Source organism: Oncorhynchus kisutch, linkage group LG22 (assembly GCF_002021735.2).
Source record: "Oncorhynchus kisutch isolate 150728-3 linkage group LG22, Okis_V2, whole genome shotgun sequence".
NCBI classification, from domain to species: Eukaryota; Metazoa; Chordata; class Actinopteri; order Salmoniformes; family Salmonidae; genus Oncorhynchus; species Oncorhynchus kisutch.
The window spans coordinates 44503664-44520594 of NC_034195.2; the positions used below are offsets into that span (position 1 = coordinate 44503664).

A 16931-nucleotide genomic window follows, 5' to 3' on the forward strand; every position below is an offset into this window, starting at 1 on the left:
ACAGGGAGTTTGAAGACAGTGAACGTGACAGAATTACCCACCACAAAAAGACCAAGCAGCGTGCGCCAACTTGGAGGATGAGCTGGACCGGGGAGGAGATTATGGCAGGGGACAAGACCCGGTCACAGAAGCTCCAAAAAATGTTTTTGGGGGTGCACACGGGGAGATTGTCGGAGTCAGCGTTTAGACCTGAGCCAACTCCCTGTGCTCACCGTGGGGAGCATGTGACCGGTGAGGCACCGTGTTATGCGGTGATGCGCACTGTGTCTCCAGTGAGCATTCACAGGCCGGTGCGCTCTGTGCCAGCTCCCCGCATTTGCCGGGCGGAAGTGGGCATCCAGCCAGGACGGGTTGTGCCAGCGCTACGCTGGAGACCTCCAGCGTGCCTCCACGGCCCAGTGTATCCGGTGCCTGCTCCATGCACCAGGCTTCCAGTGCATCTCCCCAGTCCGGTGAGAGCTGTTCCGGTTCCACGTACCAGGCCTCCAGTATGTCTCCCCAGCCTGGTAAGCCCTGTGGGAGCTCCACGCACCAGGCTTCCAGTACGTCTCCTCAGTCCGGTGAGACCCGGCTCCACGTATGAAGCCTCTAGTGATGATCCATGACACGGAGCCTGTCGTGATGATCCATGGTGCGAAGCCTCCAATGATAATCCATGGCCCGGAGCCTCCAGTGATAATCTATGGCACGAAGCCTCCAGCGACGGTCCCTGGTCCGGAGCCTCCAGCGACGGTCTCCAGTCCGGAGCCTCCAACGACGGTCCCCAGTCCGGAGCCTCCAGCGACGGTCCCTAGTCCGGAGCCTGCAGCGACGGTCTCCAGTCCGGAGTCTCCAGGGGCGGTCCGCAGTCCGGAGTCTCCAGCGGCGGTCCGCAGTCCGGAGCCTCCAGCGGGGGTTCCCAATCCAGAGCCTCCGGTGATGATCCACGGTCCGGTTTCACGGAAGCGGAGGGATTTGCGTGCGGAGCGGGGGCTACTTCCCGAACCGGAGCCGCCACCGAGGATAGATTTCCACCCGGACCCTCCCCAATAGAGTCAGGTTTTGTGGCCGGAGTAAGCATAGGTCAGCAGGGGAGTTACTGCTTCCTACAAGAGCACAAAACGTGTAGGCTACATATCAAGCTGTCTTAATTCAAGGGACAGTGTTGTATTTTGAGACAGGCTTGATTGTAGGCAGAGGGGTAGCCTACATTATCTAATTCTCTGTATGGTAATAATAATTCATAATATTTTGTAAAGTGGTTTCTTGCATCTCACAATACAATGCAATTTACAGTCACCTATTTGGCCCATGGTGTTACAGATCAAGTAAAATATCATTCATTAATGTCAAGCCCTTCATAATCTAAAAATGTTTTCTAAAAGTCTCATGCAATGTAGGCCTGCATTGAACACCACATATAGGTTACTGTAGGCTATATCATAGAAATCAAAACTATTTCCACGTGAAAATGTAATGGGATTTGCTCCATTGTTATTGTATTGTTCAAGTTTCCGCTCACAAGACCAAAAATTTGCTCAGTGCCCCAAAAACTTTGAGGGAACATTGCCTACATCTCACAATAATCTGAATAGCCGACCAGTGCCGATCACCTTCCATTCCATTCATGACACTCAGTCCATTTCTGTTAGGTCTCCCTTTCTTTCTTTGCCCTTTCTTTTTTCAATAACTTTCTTATGAATGGCACATGAACGCCTCAAGCTTGTTGGGGTCACCTATCCATTGAACACACGCTACCAACTTAATGTTGTGTTGTAGCTTTTAAGTTATGTTCCTTACATATCCCACAGTATTACTGAAGAGAAAACATGAACAACTGTTAATGTTCCAGTATTTACAAGAAAAATAAGCTATTAACCAAGTTTTTACTTTCATTGTATTCACATACATGTTTTATTCAGGCTTCCCAGCTGCAAATATGAACAGTGATACACAGAATGACTGACTCAGTTCCCCTCTCTCTCTCTCTCTCGCTCTCTCTCTCTCTCGCTCTCTCTCTCTCTCTGTCTTCCAGTCCCTGCTGCCGTAGGCGAGGTGACGGTCAGCAACAACGGTCGTATGGACTTCCTCAGCGTGTCATGGCGTCCGGCCAAAGGTGACGTGGACAGTTATCTGGTCACTCTGGGGGACCAGGAGAAGACGGTCCACACCCTGGCCGTGTCCAAATCCAGCCCAGAGTGTGTGTTCAAGTCCCTGGTGTCTGGACGGCTCTATAACATCTCCATCACCTCCAGGAGTGGTGCCTATGAGAATCACACCATCGTACAGGAACGCACACGTAGGTCTACCATGTCTGTCTGTCTGAAATGGGGCTCCTCTGCTTCAGTTTTCCATTTCGTGGTTTTAGTCATGAAGTGTCTAGTTAGACATGATAATACACTGGTCAATGTCTCAAAGTTCAATTCAATTGAATTCCTCTCCCCAGAGCCCTCTAGTGTCCAGAACCCCACAGCGATCCACTCGGCCAGGGATGACTACCTGAAGGTATACTGGCGCCATGCGGCTGGGGACTTTGACTACTACCAGGTGGTCATCAAGCACAACAACATCTTCCACCAGAACAAGACGGTTATGAAGAGCCAGAACGAGTGTGTGTTCAACGGCCTGGTGCCCGGGAGGCTGTACACTGTCATCGTCAGCACCTGGAGCGGGAAGTATGAGACCAGCGTGTCTACGGATGGAAGGACCTGTGAGTGATACGAATAGTAATCTGTTATATCTCTTCTGTTGTTTCAATGTACAATATGTGGATACAAGAGTGGTATTTGTCTGTAATAATAATTTGGCTAGCTACATTCAGGTAATAACTAGTTGTGGTGAAACAGGTTCTTTGTGCATGCTTCTTTTTAACCTGTCTCCCTACGTTCTGTTCCTTTGTATACAAAATGAAGAGCCTCTCTGAGAATATTAAAGTTTTTCTATTCTATCTGGAATCTGTCTGTGACAGTCCCTGCGGCGGTGAGGTCACTAGCCCTAGCTGAGCGGGGAACGGAGGACCTGCGTGTCACCTGGTTGGCTGCTCCGGGGGACGTTGACCACTACCAGGTGCAGCTCCTCTTCAACGACATGAAGGTTAGTCTTCCTGGTCCAGTCCAGTACCTGGTTAGCCTGTCTTCATGTTTACAGTACTTTTATATTCGTCATATTTTCTTGTGTGATTTTTTTATATTTCATTGTTGCTTTATTTCTATTTGTGACTTTGGGTGTTTTTAAAAGCAAAATGTATTAATTGAATTTTGCAAAATGTATTAATAATTCATGTATAATCAATGTATTATGTATTATTATTATGAAGGTGTTCCCGCCCATCACCCTGGGCAGCAGCGTGGGGGAGTGTGTCCTCTCCTCCCTCACCCCGGGACGCCTCTATAAGATCCATGTTTCTACCTTTAGCGGCCCCAACCAGAGGGCCCAGTTCATAGAGGGCAGGACAGGTAAACCAAAACAACAGACTTGCTGGGTTCAAATACTAGGTTACATTTGTTTTCTTTCAAATACTTCTGTTTGATTCAAGTCTGCCTGGGGTGCCCGATGGGCAGAATTTGTTTGCACTTTTGGAACTTCTCCATTGAATTGGGGTAGCAAAATAGAACAAAATGCCACAGAATCTAACACAAACAAAACATAAACTAACAACAATGTCCGTCCCACTTCCACCCCTCTTTCTCCCTCTCCTGCTATTTCTCCCTCTTTTCGTTTCTCCTCCTGTCTGCAGTCCCCAGCAAAGTCAAGAATATCCACGTGAGTAACAATGGCCAGAGCAGCAGTCTGAAAATCAGCTGGACCCCGGGGCAGGGTGATGTGGACAGCTACTCCGTGTCCCTATTGCTGGGTGGACCAGAGGCACGCAGGCTGGAGACGCGGCCCGTACCCAAACACCAGAATGAACTAGGGTTCAGCTCCTTGCAGCCTGGGCAGCTGTACAGTGTGACCATTAGATCTATCAGTGGCATACTGTTGAATAACAACACGGCCAGCGGACGCACCGGTGAGGAGGCTAGATAAGGACTTCATAACACGTTCATAACCCATACATACTGCATTCATAAGCAGTGCATTGGCACATCAACTTTTGAAGGGTAATTAACAGATAGTGATTGGCTGGTGTAATGATGTGTGACATTGTCCCCTACATGGAGATACAATACTGTATGATAGTGTGCTCTATCTAATTCTGTGTCCCCTCTCCCTTCAGTCCCTTCTGCAGTGACGGGGCTGCAGGCTGACAACAGACACACCACCTGCACTATACAGGTGAGCTGGCAGGAGGCCCGGGGCGTGGCAGACGGATACAGCCTGCAGCTCCTGGACGACAGGGGACACCTGGTCACCAACAGGTAACCAACACACCTGGGTTCACCAACACCTGGGTTCACCAACACACCTGAGTTCACAAACACACCTGGTCACCAACAGGTAACCAACACACCTGGGTTCACCAACACCTGGGTTCACCAACACACCTGGTCACCAACAGGTAACCAACACACCTGGATTCACCAACACCTGGGTTCACCAACACACCTGGTCACCAACAGGTAACCAACACCTGGGTTCACCAACACCTGGGATCACCAACACACCTGGGTTCACCAACACACCTGAGTTCACCAACACACCTGGGTTCACCAACACACCTGGGTTCACCAACACACCCAGATTCAAACGGTCAATACTTTGAGGCTTGATTAAGCCTCCTACCTCTTGGGCCAGATGGGCAGTGTTTGCCATTTTGGGACTATTCCATTGGTTCAATTGCAGTAACAAAATGGTGCCTAAAAAAGTGTAACAAATATAATGCACAGACAACACAGTACTCATTTTCGTAACCAACAGCTCCCAGGCATCCTCCGGCTCCATGCCGCTCCAGCATCGCTTCGAAGGCCTCACCCCAGGGAAGAGGTACCGCGTCCTGGTTTACACCACCAGCGGAGGGGTCCACAGCGAGGGCGTCACCGCTGAAGCACGTACACGTAAGACTTCATGGATTCATCTTCACTATGTCCCACACAAGTTCGTCAAGGGGTATTAATATGTGTAGTGCAGGTTGTCCAAGCCTCCTCCTGGAGAGCAATCGGTTATGTAGGCTTTATTGTAAGATTACACAAATCATACAGGAAGTCTTAGTAAAACAGGGAATAGAGAATCAGAGTCACTGTGAAGATGTATAGAGGCAATATGGAAGGAAGATATATGTGGACCTGAGTAGTGTTGTGCTCCCAGGTCCGGCGGCGGTCAGTGACCTCTCCATCCAGGCCAACAGCAGCAGCAGCCTGTCCTTCCACTGGTCTCCCCCGCAGGGAGAGTTCGAAGGTTACGACCTCTACCTGTACAACGGAGATGACACGCTGTACGACCGGCGTAGCGGCCAGCCCAGCACACTGCAGGTCTCCTTCCAGGGCCTGAGGCCTGGTGCCCCCTACAGGATGGTGGTGTTAACACGCAGCGGGGAGCAGACCAACGACTCAGCTATCTGGGCCAGGACTAGTGAGTGAGCTGTACTGCTCCTGGGGTACTGAGATGTTGTGGGCAGCGGTATGGGAAGGGTTGGGGGTTCCTGAGATGCTGTGGGCAGGGGTATGAGAAGGGTTGGGGGGTACTGAGATGCTGTGGGCAGGGGTATGAGAAGGGTTGTGGGGTACTGAGATGCTGTGGGCAGGGGTATGAGAAGGGTTGGGGGGTACTGAGATGCTGTGGGCAGGGGTATGAGAAGGGTTGGGGGGTACTGAGATGCTGTGGGCAGGGGTATGAGAAGGGTTGGGGGTTCCTGAGATGCTGTGGGCAGGGGTATGAGAAGGGTTGGGGGGTACTGAGATGCTGTGGGCAGGGGTATGAGAAGGGTTGGGGGGTACTGAGATGCTGTGGGCAGGGGTATGAGAAGGGTTGGGGGGTACTGAGATGCTGTGGGCAGGGGTATGAGAAGGGTTGGGGGGTACTGAGATGCTGTGGGCAGGGGTATGAGAAGGGTTGGGGGTTCCTGAGATGCTGTGGGCAGGGGTATGAGAAGGGTTGGGCAGTACTTGAGAAATTGATTTGGATCACTACTGAATGTCCTCAAAACATAATGCATAATGTGTTTCTCTCACAGAAATGACGTGGTAACAAATAACTAACTAGAGAACTAACTGGAGAACTAACTAGAGAACTAACTAGAGAACCAACTGGAGAACCAACTGGAGAACTAACTGGAGAACTAACTGGAGAACTAACTGGAGAACTAACTGTATGTCTCACTGACTTTACATCATGATTTGACACTGTCCAATTGTCCGTTCCGCCTCTTCAGTCCCGGCTGCAGTGACCTCCCTCCAGGCACAGAGTCGTAACCAGTCGGAGATGTTGTGGGTGTCATGGAAGCGGGCGGTGGGGGAGCTAAATGGCTACCTGCTCTCCCTCTACAACCCAGATGGCTCCCAGCAGGCAGAGGAGACATTAGGGCCAGACGCCATGGAGCACGTCTTCCCCACGCTGATCCCCGGGCGTCTCTACCATGCTGTCATCCTCACACGCAGCGGAGAGCTCACCAACAGGGCCACCGCTCATGGACGTACCGGTAAGACATTAGGACAAGTCATGTTTATTTAAAGGACATTGCACATGCACCTTAATTGGGGAGAATGGGCTTGTGGAATTAGTGGAATGGTATCAGATACGTCAAACACATGGTTTCCAACACAATTACGACATACACTATTCTAAAATCAGTTTTGAGGGTCGTTTTTAAGGTAAAATAGAGCCTGGGTTTGACAGTATTTGCTTGAAGTTGCTGATCTGCCTTCCTTTGTGTGTCCATCTTCTCCTCCTCAGCCCCCAGACCCCCTACCTCTGTATCATTTGGTGGAGTCACCAACACCTCCCTGGAGCTGACCTGGAGTGGTCCTGCAGGCAGCGACTATGACGACTTTGACCTGCAGTGGGCCCCCAGGGACCACCTGTCTGTATTCAACCCCTACCACACCCGGACCTCCGGGAGCCGCATTCTGAAGGGGCTATACCCAGGACGCCTGTACAACTTCATCCTGCGTACCGTCAGTGGGGCTGGTGGTGGTGTTGGTGGTGGTGGGAGCTCTGCCTACAGCCCACCCATCTACAAGAGCATTCGAACAAGTAGGCTATACTGTACATTGTTCAAGTAGTGCAAGACTGAGGCGAGGTAGCTAAAGTTGTTGCTTGGCTGGAACAAAATCCTGTGCACGGTACAGCTCTGACCACTGCACTAGAGAGAATATAGTGTGACCGTGGCATTTTGATCTCTGTTCTTACCTCTGGTGTCCTCTATCGTTTATCCCATCCATAGAGCCAGAGCGTGTCCAGTACCTGCACTGCCGCCCCCAGAACTCCACCTCCATCTCCTGCTCCTGGGCCCCTCCGGAGGCCGACTTTGACTCATACACTATTGAGTGCCTCCAGGACTCCCACGCCCTGGTGTACTCCCAGAGGACAGGCCGCGACAGAACCCTCTACCACATCACCCAGCTGGAGCCACACAAGCGCTACACCGTCTCCGTCAAGGCCATCTCCGACAGCATGACCAGCGAGGCCGCCGAGGACAGCGTGGTCACCATGATCGACCGTGAGTACCGACGGACTTGTGATTGCCATGTGGTCGGGGTGGCCATGTGATGATGAGCACAGGGATAGACATGATATGGTCAACGTCATTGCCATTAGCTGTTACAGTGTGTATGTATGTCCCTCTTGTAATTCTACAGTCATCATGACTGATTGTAATCATGATACTTATCCTTTTAGGTCCACCCCTTCCTTCCCTGACCACTCGGGTTAACGACAGGGCTGCTCTTGTCACCAAAAACACCATATTGTTCAAGTTTAACTGCAGCTGGTTCAGTGATGTCAATGGAGCTGTCAAGTTCTTCACAGTGGTGGTGACCGAGTCTGAAGGTATAAGGGGACTGAAGTTAGAACAAACATTGTACAAGTGTCAGTATGTCAGTGGATGGATGGGTGGATGATGTTTATTCTCCCTCAAAAGGACTTTCCACAGCAATAGGTCTGAGTCTGTTACTAAACCTCCTCATATGTGTGTTTTCTCCCTCCAGACGATGGAAACCTTCAACCAGAGCAGCACCACCCTCTGCCCTCTTATCTGGACTACAAATCCAACAGTTCCATCAAGGCCTACCAGACCAGCTACTTCCCTAGCCGCTGCACTGAGGGGCCAGGAGACAGCGGGACTCAGAGCTTTGAGATCAGCCTGGGTACAGGCATGGACACCCTCGGGGGTGGCTGTGACCACCTACAGGCCCAGGACAAGGAGCAGAACCCAGACACACACAGAGACCACAACCCATTCTGTGATGGCCCACTAAAACCCAAAACTGCATACAGGTAGAGTACAGGGTTCCTCCCAAATCAATCAAGTATTCTCCCGCAGTCTGGGCAGATCTGTAGTTTCTTTGTTGCTGATTTCTGCCAGCAGGATTTCTCCCTGTTGTGTATGATGATGTCATACCGCTGCTGGACAGCTAGATTTCTGCCAGCAGGATTTCTCCCTGTTGTGTATGATGATGTCATACCGCTGCTGGACAGCTAGATGTTAGACCGCTTCTCCCAAGTGCCGCAGCGGTCTAAGGCACTGCATCTCAGTGCTAGAGGAGTCACTACAGACCCTGGTTCGATTCCAGGCTGTATCACAACCGGCTGTGATTGGTAGTCCTATAGGGCAGGGCACAATTGGCCCAGCGTCGTCCAGTGTCTGGCCAGGGGTTGGCCGGGGTAGGCCGTCATTGTAAATAAGAATTTCTTGTTAACTGACTTGCCCAGTTAAATAAAGGTTAATAGTGAAATGTTCCTTTATCTGTAGTTGATCGAATTGGATAGTTCCAAGTAGTTGGTATGCAGATTTTCAGTAGATGTTCAATAACTCAACAACATTTCAACTAACAAACCTAACCCTAACCGTAGCCCTAACCCTCATTCTAAACCTAACCCTAACCGTAGCCCTAACCCTCATTCTAAACCTAACCCTAACCGTAGCCCTAACCCTCATTCTAAACCTAACCCTAACCGTAGCCCTAACCCTCATTCTAAACCTAACCCTAACCGTAGTCCTAACCCTCATTCTAAACCTAATCCTAATCCTAACCGTAGCCCTAACCCTCATTCTAAACCTAACCCTAACCGTAGCCCTAACCCTCATTCTAAACCTAACCCTAACCGTAGCCCTAACCCTCATTCTAAACCTAACCCTAACCGTAGCCCTAACCCTCATTCTAAACCTAACCCTAACCGTAGCCCTAACCCTCATTCTAAACCTAACCCTAACCGTAGCCCTAACCCTCATTCTAAACCTAACCCTAACCGTAGCCCTAACCCTCATTCTAAACCTAACCCTAACCGTAGCCCTAACCCTCATTCTAAACCTAACCCTAACCGTAGCCCTAACCCTCATTCTAAACCTAACCCTAACCGTAGCCCTAACCCTCATTCTAAACCTAATCCTAATCCTAACCGTAGCCCTAACCCTCATTCTAAACCTAACCCTAACCGTAGCCCTAACCCTCATTCTAAACCTAACCCTAACCCTCATTCTAAACCTAACCCTAACCGTAGCCCTAACCCTCATTCTAAACCTAACCCTAACCGTAGCCCTAACCCTCATTCTAAACCTAACCGTAGCCCTAACCCTCATTCTAAACCTAATCCTAACCGTAGCCCTAACCCTCATTCTAAACCTAACCCTAACCGTAGCCCTTAACCCTCATTCTAAACCTAACCCTAACCGTAGCCCTAACCCTCATTCTAAACCTAATCCTAACCGTAGCCCTAACCCTCATTCTAAACCTAATCCTAACCGTAATCTTAGCAAGCATTTGATTATCAACAGATAGTTTGTTAATAGTAAGACCATCTGTAGATCATCTATATGGGACTATCTAAATAAAATGTGACCTGTAATTCAACTCTGTTATTGTCATGCAGTGGGACGATAATGAGATGTCATGGTTGTCTCTCTCTTCTCTCTAGGCTCAGTGTGCGTGCGTTCACCCAGCTCTTTGACGAGGAGCAGAGCAGATACAACCCACCCCTCTACACAGACACTTACCTGTCCCTTCCCCTGGTAACAGAAGCAGGTGGGACACTTTTCACAGACCACTCTGATTGGTTTATGGTGTGTGATGCTGATGTTTGATTGGTAGCTAATTAGAAATGCTGGTGAGTGATGGGTCCTCTGTGAGAAACACCATTGATTGGTTGCTTCTTCCTCTCACAGAGCCCCTGAGCGGTGTGATCGAGGGCATCAGTGCCAGTATGTTCCTCATTGCCATGATGGTGGGAGTCACTGCACTGCTCATCTGCAGACAGAAGGCTCGCAAAGTGTCAGTTCCTGGCCCTCCCTGCCTCATATACTTTGACCTATACGCTGCATACTAGCATGTCCCTGGCTTGGCCTGAATTTGTATTTTGTATTTATTATGGATCCCATTAGTTCCTGCCAAGGCAGCAGCTACTCTTCCTGGGGTCCAGCAACATTAAGGCAGTTATATACAATTGAACTTATTGCATTTCATAACACTTTTCACATCACATTAAGTGTGTTCCCTCAGGCCGCTACTCTACTACCACATATCTACAATACCAAATCCATGTGTACGTGTGTGTAGAGTGTGTGTCTTATCATGTGTGTCTGTGCCTGTGTGTGTGTCTCTCTTCACAGTCCCCGCTGTTCTGTAAGGTGTATTTTTATCTGTTTATTCAATCTGATTCCACTGCTTGCTTCAGTTACCTGATGTGGAATATAGTTCCATCTAGTCATGTACACTACATTCTAGCTTGCACTCTACATACTACACCTGTATGCTGACATCCAAACTGTGATTACAGGAGTGTGCAGGAGGGGCCAGTGGTCCGAATGAGCATGAGGAGAGAGAGGCCCACCTCAGGAGTGCACATGGGCGTCAGGGGGTAAGATGAGAGGCCATATGTGATCAGTTCTATTGGGGTTTTATGTATTATACAGTGGGGCAAAAAAGTATTTAGTCAGCCACCAATTGTGCAAGTTCTCCCACTTAAAAAGATGAGAGGCCTGTAATTTTCATCATAGGTACACTTCAACTATGACAGACAAAATGAGAAAAGAAATCCAGAAAATCACATTGTAGGATTTTTAATGAATTTATTTGCAAATTATGGTGGAAAATAAGTATTTGGTCACCTACAAACAAGCAAGATTTCTGGCTCTCACAGACCTGTAACTTCTTCTTTAAGAGGCTCCTCTGTCCTCCACTCGTTACCTGTATTAATGGCACCTGTTTCAACTTGTTATCAGTATAAAAGACACCTGTCCACAACCTCAAACAGTCACACTCCAAACTCCACTATGGCCAAGACCAAAGAGCTGTCAAAGGACACCAGAAACAAAATTGTAGATCTGCACCAGGCTGGGAAGACTGAATCTGCAATAGGTAAGCAGCTTGGTTTGAAGAAATCAACTGTGGGAGCAATTATTAGGAAATGGAAGACATACAAGACCACTGATAATCTCCCTCGATCTGGGGCTCCACGCAAGATCTCACCCCGTGGGGTCAAAATGATCACAAGAACGATGAGCAAAAATCCCAGAACCACACGGGGGGACCTAGTCAATGATCTGCAGAGAGCTGGGACCAAAGTAACAAAGCCTACCATCAGTAACACACTACGCCGCCAGGGACTTAAATCCTGCAGTACCAGACGTGTCCCCCTGCTTAAGCCAGTACATGTCCAGGCCCGTCTGAAGTTTGCTAGAGAGCATTTGGATGATCCAGAAGAAGATTGGGAGAATGTCGTATGGTCAGATGAAACCAAAATATAACTTTTTGGTAAAAACTCAACTCGTCGTGTTTGGAGGACAAAGAATGCTGAGTTGCATCCAAAGAACACCATACCTACTGTGAAGCATGGGGGTGGAAACATCATGCTTTGGAGCTGTTTTTCTGCAAAGGGACCAGGACCACTGATCCGTGTAAAGGAAAGAAGGAATGGGGCCATGTATCGTGAGATTTTGAGTGAAAACCTCCTTCCATCAGCAAGGGCATTGAAGATGAAAAGTGGCTGGGTCTTTCAGCATGACAATGATCCCAAACACACCGCCCGGGCAACAAAGGAGTGGCTTTGTAAGAAGCATTTCAAGGCCCTGGAGTGGCCTAGCCAGTCTCCAGATCTCAACCTCATAGAAATCTTTGGAGGGAGTTGAAAGTCCGTGTTGCCCAGCAACAGCCCCAAAACATCACTGCTCTAGAGGAGATCTGCATGGAGGAATTGGCCAAAATACCAGCAACATTGTGTGAAAACCTTGTGAAGACTTACAGAAAACGTTTGACCTCTGTCATTGCCAACAAAGGGTATGTAACAAAGTATTGAGATAAACTTTTGTTATTGACCAAATACTTATTTTCCACCATAATTTGCAAATAGATTAATAAAAAATCCTTCAATGTGATTTTCTGGATATTTTTTTCTCATTTGTGTGGAAGTGTACCTATGATGAAAATTACAGGCCTCTCTCATCTTTTCAAGTGGGAGAACTTGCACAATTGGTGGCTGACTAAATACTTTTTTGCCCCACTTTATATATATATAGAATAAAATAGGTGTTTTCTGGCAGGATAAAAACTCACAAAGAAATTACCATTAATGAGTTTCAGCCATTTACATATATCTCCCTTTTCCCCCCAGTAATCGTCGTATTTCAAGGTATGTTTAAATGCATTTGTTATTAGTTTCACCCAATTACTGTAAGTCCTTTTTGGTTTGTCTTTTGCTCTACTCTGTTTTGCTCAAAATGTTTTATCTGTTGATCCTGCAGCCCCATCAAGATCATGCACTTTGAGTCCCACTACATTAAACTCCAGGCTGACTCCAATTACCTACTGTCGGATGAGTACGAGGTAAGACTGGATCACATTCACTGTCAGTTGGGCAATCTCGTTCACACATATTAGTTGGGGCGGCAGGGTAGCTTAGTGGTTAGAGCGTTGGACTAGTAACCGAAAGGTTGCAAGTCCCCGAGCTGACAAGGTACAAATCTGTCGTTCTGCCCCTGAACATGCAGTTAACCCACTGCAAGGGGTTAACATAGGCTGTCATTGAAAATAAGATTTTGTTCTTAACTGACTTGCCTAGTAAAATAAATAAATATTAGCATTAGAGTACATTTAGATGAAATCTGAATATTCCTATTACCTTTACTTTAATAAAGAAAAACAATATAGAAATGTGTATATTTATATTTATTTTCTGATAACTCTCCTTTAATTTAAAGTTGTGAAATGGTAGATTGATTGTGAAATGTTATGGAATGCATACAGTATTTACGTACAGTAGGTATCTATGGTAACCCTAACATGCCACTTCCTGTGTAAGGACCTGAAAGACGTAGGAAGGAACCAGCCCCTGGACACAGCCCTGCTGCCAGAGAACAGAGGGAAAAACCGATACAACAACATCCTGCCCTGTGAGTCAAACAAACCATGCTATTTCATAGGGTTCAAATACATAGACAAAAGACAAGGGGATTGAGAGATTTATTTACTGTCTGCAAGGAGTTTTGTCTGCAAGGCTCATGTACAGTAGTAATGCTCTTTACCTTATTTTAAAATGTATTATGTACATGGTCATGTATGTGTCATAACAGTGGAGGCTGTTGGAGGGAAGACGGGTCATAATAATGGCTAGAATGGAGTTTATGGCTGGAATGGAGTGAACGGCATGGTATTAAACACGTGTTTGATACCATTCCATTTACTCCATTCCAGCCATTATTATGAGCCGTCCTCCCCGCAGCATCCACTGTGTCATACTAAAATGCCAACTCAATGTCTTTGTACACGGCCTGTGTTGTGTAGACGATTCGACCCGTGTGAAGCTGTCCTATGTGGATGATGATCCGTGCTCTGACTACATCAATGCCAGCTACATTCCTGTAAGTTATCCAAACACACGGACAAATCCGAACCAACTGCCACTCTGGTCAAATCCCCTCTGTTGCGTGGTGTCGGGGATGGGGCGCTGGAGGTGGTTGGTTGGGGTCGGGGTGGAGCATTGGAGGTGGTGGGGTATAATGTGAACAAAGACAGTACTGCATGAACTCAGTTAGTCATGGCAGGATTGATTGTTTAATTCTCAGCCTTATTCCTCAGTTAGTATACCTGGGATGAGCTACTTACTTTGCTCCCTTTTTTTATTTATTTTATTTATTTTTATTTTACCTTTATTTAACCAGGTAGGCAAGTTGAGAACAAGTTCTCATTTACAATTGCGACCTGGCCAAGATAAAGCAAAGCAGTTCGACAGATAAAACGACACAGAGTTACACATGGAGTAAAAACAAACATACAGTCAATAATGCAGTATAAACAAGTCTATATACAATGTGAGCAAATGAGGTGAGAAGGGAGGTAAAGGCAAAAAAGGCCATGATGGCAAAGTAAATACAATATAGCAAGTAAAATACTGGAATGGTAGTTTTGCAATGGAAGAATGTGCAAAGTAGAAATAAAAATAATGGGGTGCAAAGGAGCAAAATAAATAAATAAATTAAAATTAAATACAGTTGGGAAAGAGGTAGTTGTTTGGGCTAAATTATAGGTGGTCTATGTACAGGTGCAGTAATCTGTGAGCTGCTCTGACAGTTGGTGCTTAAAGCTAGTGAGGGAGATAAGTGTTTCCAGTTTCAGAGATTTTTGTAGTTCGTTCCAGTCATTGGCAGCAGAGAACTGGAAGGAGAGGCGGCCAAAGAAAGAATTGGTTTTGGGGGTGACTAGAGAGATATACCTGCTGGAGCGTGTGCTACAGGTGGGAGATGCTATGGTGACCAGCGAGCTGAGATAAGGGGGGACTTTACCTAGCAGGGTCTTGTAGATGACATGGAGCCAGTGGGTTTGGCGACGAGTATGAAGCGAGGGCCAGCCAACGAGAGCATACAGGTCGCAATGGTGGGTAGTATATGGGGCTTTGGTGATAAAACGGATTGCACTGTGATAGACTGCATCCAATTTGTTGAGTAGGGTATTGGAGGCTATTTTGTAAATGTGTCGAGCATAAGGCTACAACAAGCCTACAGTCCTAAGCAGCTTTTTCATCTTCTCCCCAAACTTTCCTAGTGTAATAAAGGTCAGATGAAAAACAACATGTAAATGAAATCTCTTCTTCTTTCAGGGGAACAACTTCCGTAGGGAGTACATCGCCACTCAGGGCCCACTTCCTGGAACCAAAGATGACTTCTGGAAGATGGTGTGGGAGCAGAACGTCCATAATGTTGTCATGGTGACCCAGTGTGTGGAGAAAGGCAGGGTGTGTAGAAGGAGCAGTCATTTTGCTTCGTCCGGGCCAGTGTTGTCCAGTGGGAGTAGCTGCTATCATGTTCTAATAAACAACATGTCATTACAACATTGTTACTAGTGTAATTACAATGTTATTATCCATGTGTTTCCAGGTAAAGTGTGATCACTACTGGCCCTTCGACCAGGACCCTCTGTATTACGGAGACCTCATAGTTCAGATGTTGTCTGAATCTGTGCTGCCAGAATGGACTATCCGGGAATTCAAGATCTGTAGCGTGAGTGTGGATGACACTCACTGATTTTAAAAATACCAGGTTGTTATGTAGAAAGTTATATATTGTGTGTTGGCCTTGTATACAGTTTCATACATAGTAGTGATTGGATTTTAACATATTGAAATATGACCATAATTGTCTTCACCTAATGCTGTCTTGATGTATCATATGTGACAGACTACAGTATAGTAAATCAAATCAAAAATCAAATCAAAATTTATTAGTCACAAGTGCAGAATACAGTGAAATGCTTACGAGCCCCTAACCAACAGTGCAGTTTAAAAAATATTTATAAGAATAAGAGATAAAATGAACAAGTAATTAAAGAGCAGCAGTAAAAAATAACAATATATACAGGGGTGTGCCGGTACAGAGTCAATGTGCAGGGGCACCGGTTAGTTGAGGTAATTTGTACATGTAGGTAGAGTTATTAAAGTGACTATGCATAGATGACAACAGAGAGTGGCAGTGATGTGGAGAGGGGAGGTGGGACAATGCAAATAGTCTGGATAGACATTTGACTAGATGTTCAGGAGTCTTATGGCTTGGGAGTAGAAGTTGTTTAGAAGCCTCTTGGACCTAGACTTGGCGCTTGCCGTGCGGTAGCAGAGAGAACAGTCTATGACTAGGGTGGCTGGAGTCTTTGACAATTTTTAGGGCCTTCCTCTGACACCGCCTGGTATAGAGGTCCTGGATGGCAGGAAGCTTGGCCCCAGTGATGTACTGGGCCATATACACTACCCTCTGTAGCGCCTTGCGGTTGCCATACCAGGCATACCAGGCTCTTGATGGTTCAGCTGCAGAACCATTTGAGGATCTGAGGACCCATGACACATATTTTCAATCTCCTGAGGGGGAATAGGTTTTGTTGTGTCCGCTTCACAACTGTCTTGGTGTGCTTGGACCATGTTAGTTTGTTGGTTATGTGGACATCAAGGAACTTGAAGCTCTCAACCTGCTCCACTACAGCCCCGTCAATGAGAATGGGGGTGTGTTTGGTCCTCTTTTTCTGTAGTCCACAATCATCTCCTTTGTCTTGATCACGTTGAGGGAGAGGTTGTTGTCCTGGCACCACACGGCCCTGTCTCTGACCTCCTTCCTATAGGCGGGCTCGTTGTTGTCGGTGATTAGGCCTACCACTGTTGTGTCATCGGCAAATTTAATGATGGTGTTGGAGTCGTGCCTGGCCGTACAGTCATGAGTGAACAGGGAATACAGGAGGGGGCTGAGCACGCACGCCTGAGGGGCCCCTGTGTTGAGGATCAGCGTGGCGGATGTGTTGTTACCTACCTTTACCACCTGGGGGCGTCCCGTCAGGAAGTCCAGGATCCAGTTGCAGGGGGAGGTGTTTAGTCCCAGGGTCCTTTGAGGG

The 16931-nt window shown here is 47.4% G+C and overlaps 1 protein-coding gene across 3 annotated transcripts in view; it reads left to right on the forward strand.

Annotated features, from left to right (window-relative positions):
• The window catches only part of LOC109867783 (receptor-type tyrosine-protein phosphatase beta), a 52326-nt gene that overhangs the window by 32891 nt on the left and 2504 nt on the right, over positions 1-16931 (forward strand). For all 3 annotated transcript variants that reach the window (XM_031801718.1, XM_031801719.1, XM_020457069.2), the window contains 22 exons: positions 2015-2278; positions 2426-2689; positions 2948-3072; positions 3296-3434; positions 3716-3988; positions 4196-4337; positions 4837-4973; positions 5224-5487; positions 6287-6553; positions 6808-7107; positions 7298-7573; positions 7753-7902; positions 8061-8349; positions 9988-10094; positions 10235-10340; positions 10846-10926; positions 12679-12696; positions 12809-12890; positions 13366-13456; positions 13848-13924; positions 15160-15294; positions 15437-15559. In XM_031801718.1, the coding sequence (XP_031657578.1) occupies positions 2015-2278; positions 2426-2689; positions 2948-3072; positions 3296-3434; positions 3716-3988; positions 4196-4337; positions 4837-4973; positions 5224-5487; positions 6287-6553; positions 6808-7107; positions 7298-7573; positions 7753-7902; positions 8061-8349; positions 9988-10094; positions 10235-10340; positions 10846-10926; positions 12679-12696; positions 12809-12890; positions 13366-13456; positions 13848-13924; positions 15160-15294; positions 15437-15559 (3710 nt within the window). The remainder of the gene's footprint in view (positions 1-2014; positions 2279-2425; positions 2690-2947; positions 3073-3295; positions 3435-3715; positions 3989-4195; positions 4338-4836; positions 4974-5223; positions 5488-6286; positions 6554-6807; positions 7108-7297; positions 7574-7752; positions 7903-8060; positions 8350-9987; positions 10095-10234; positions 10341-10845; positions 10927-12678; positions 12697-12808; positions 12891-13365; positions 13457-13847; positions 13925-15159; positions 15295-15436; positions 15560-16931) is intronic.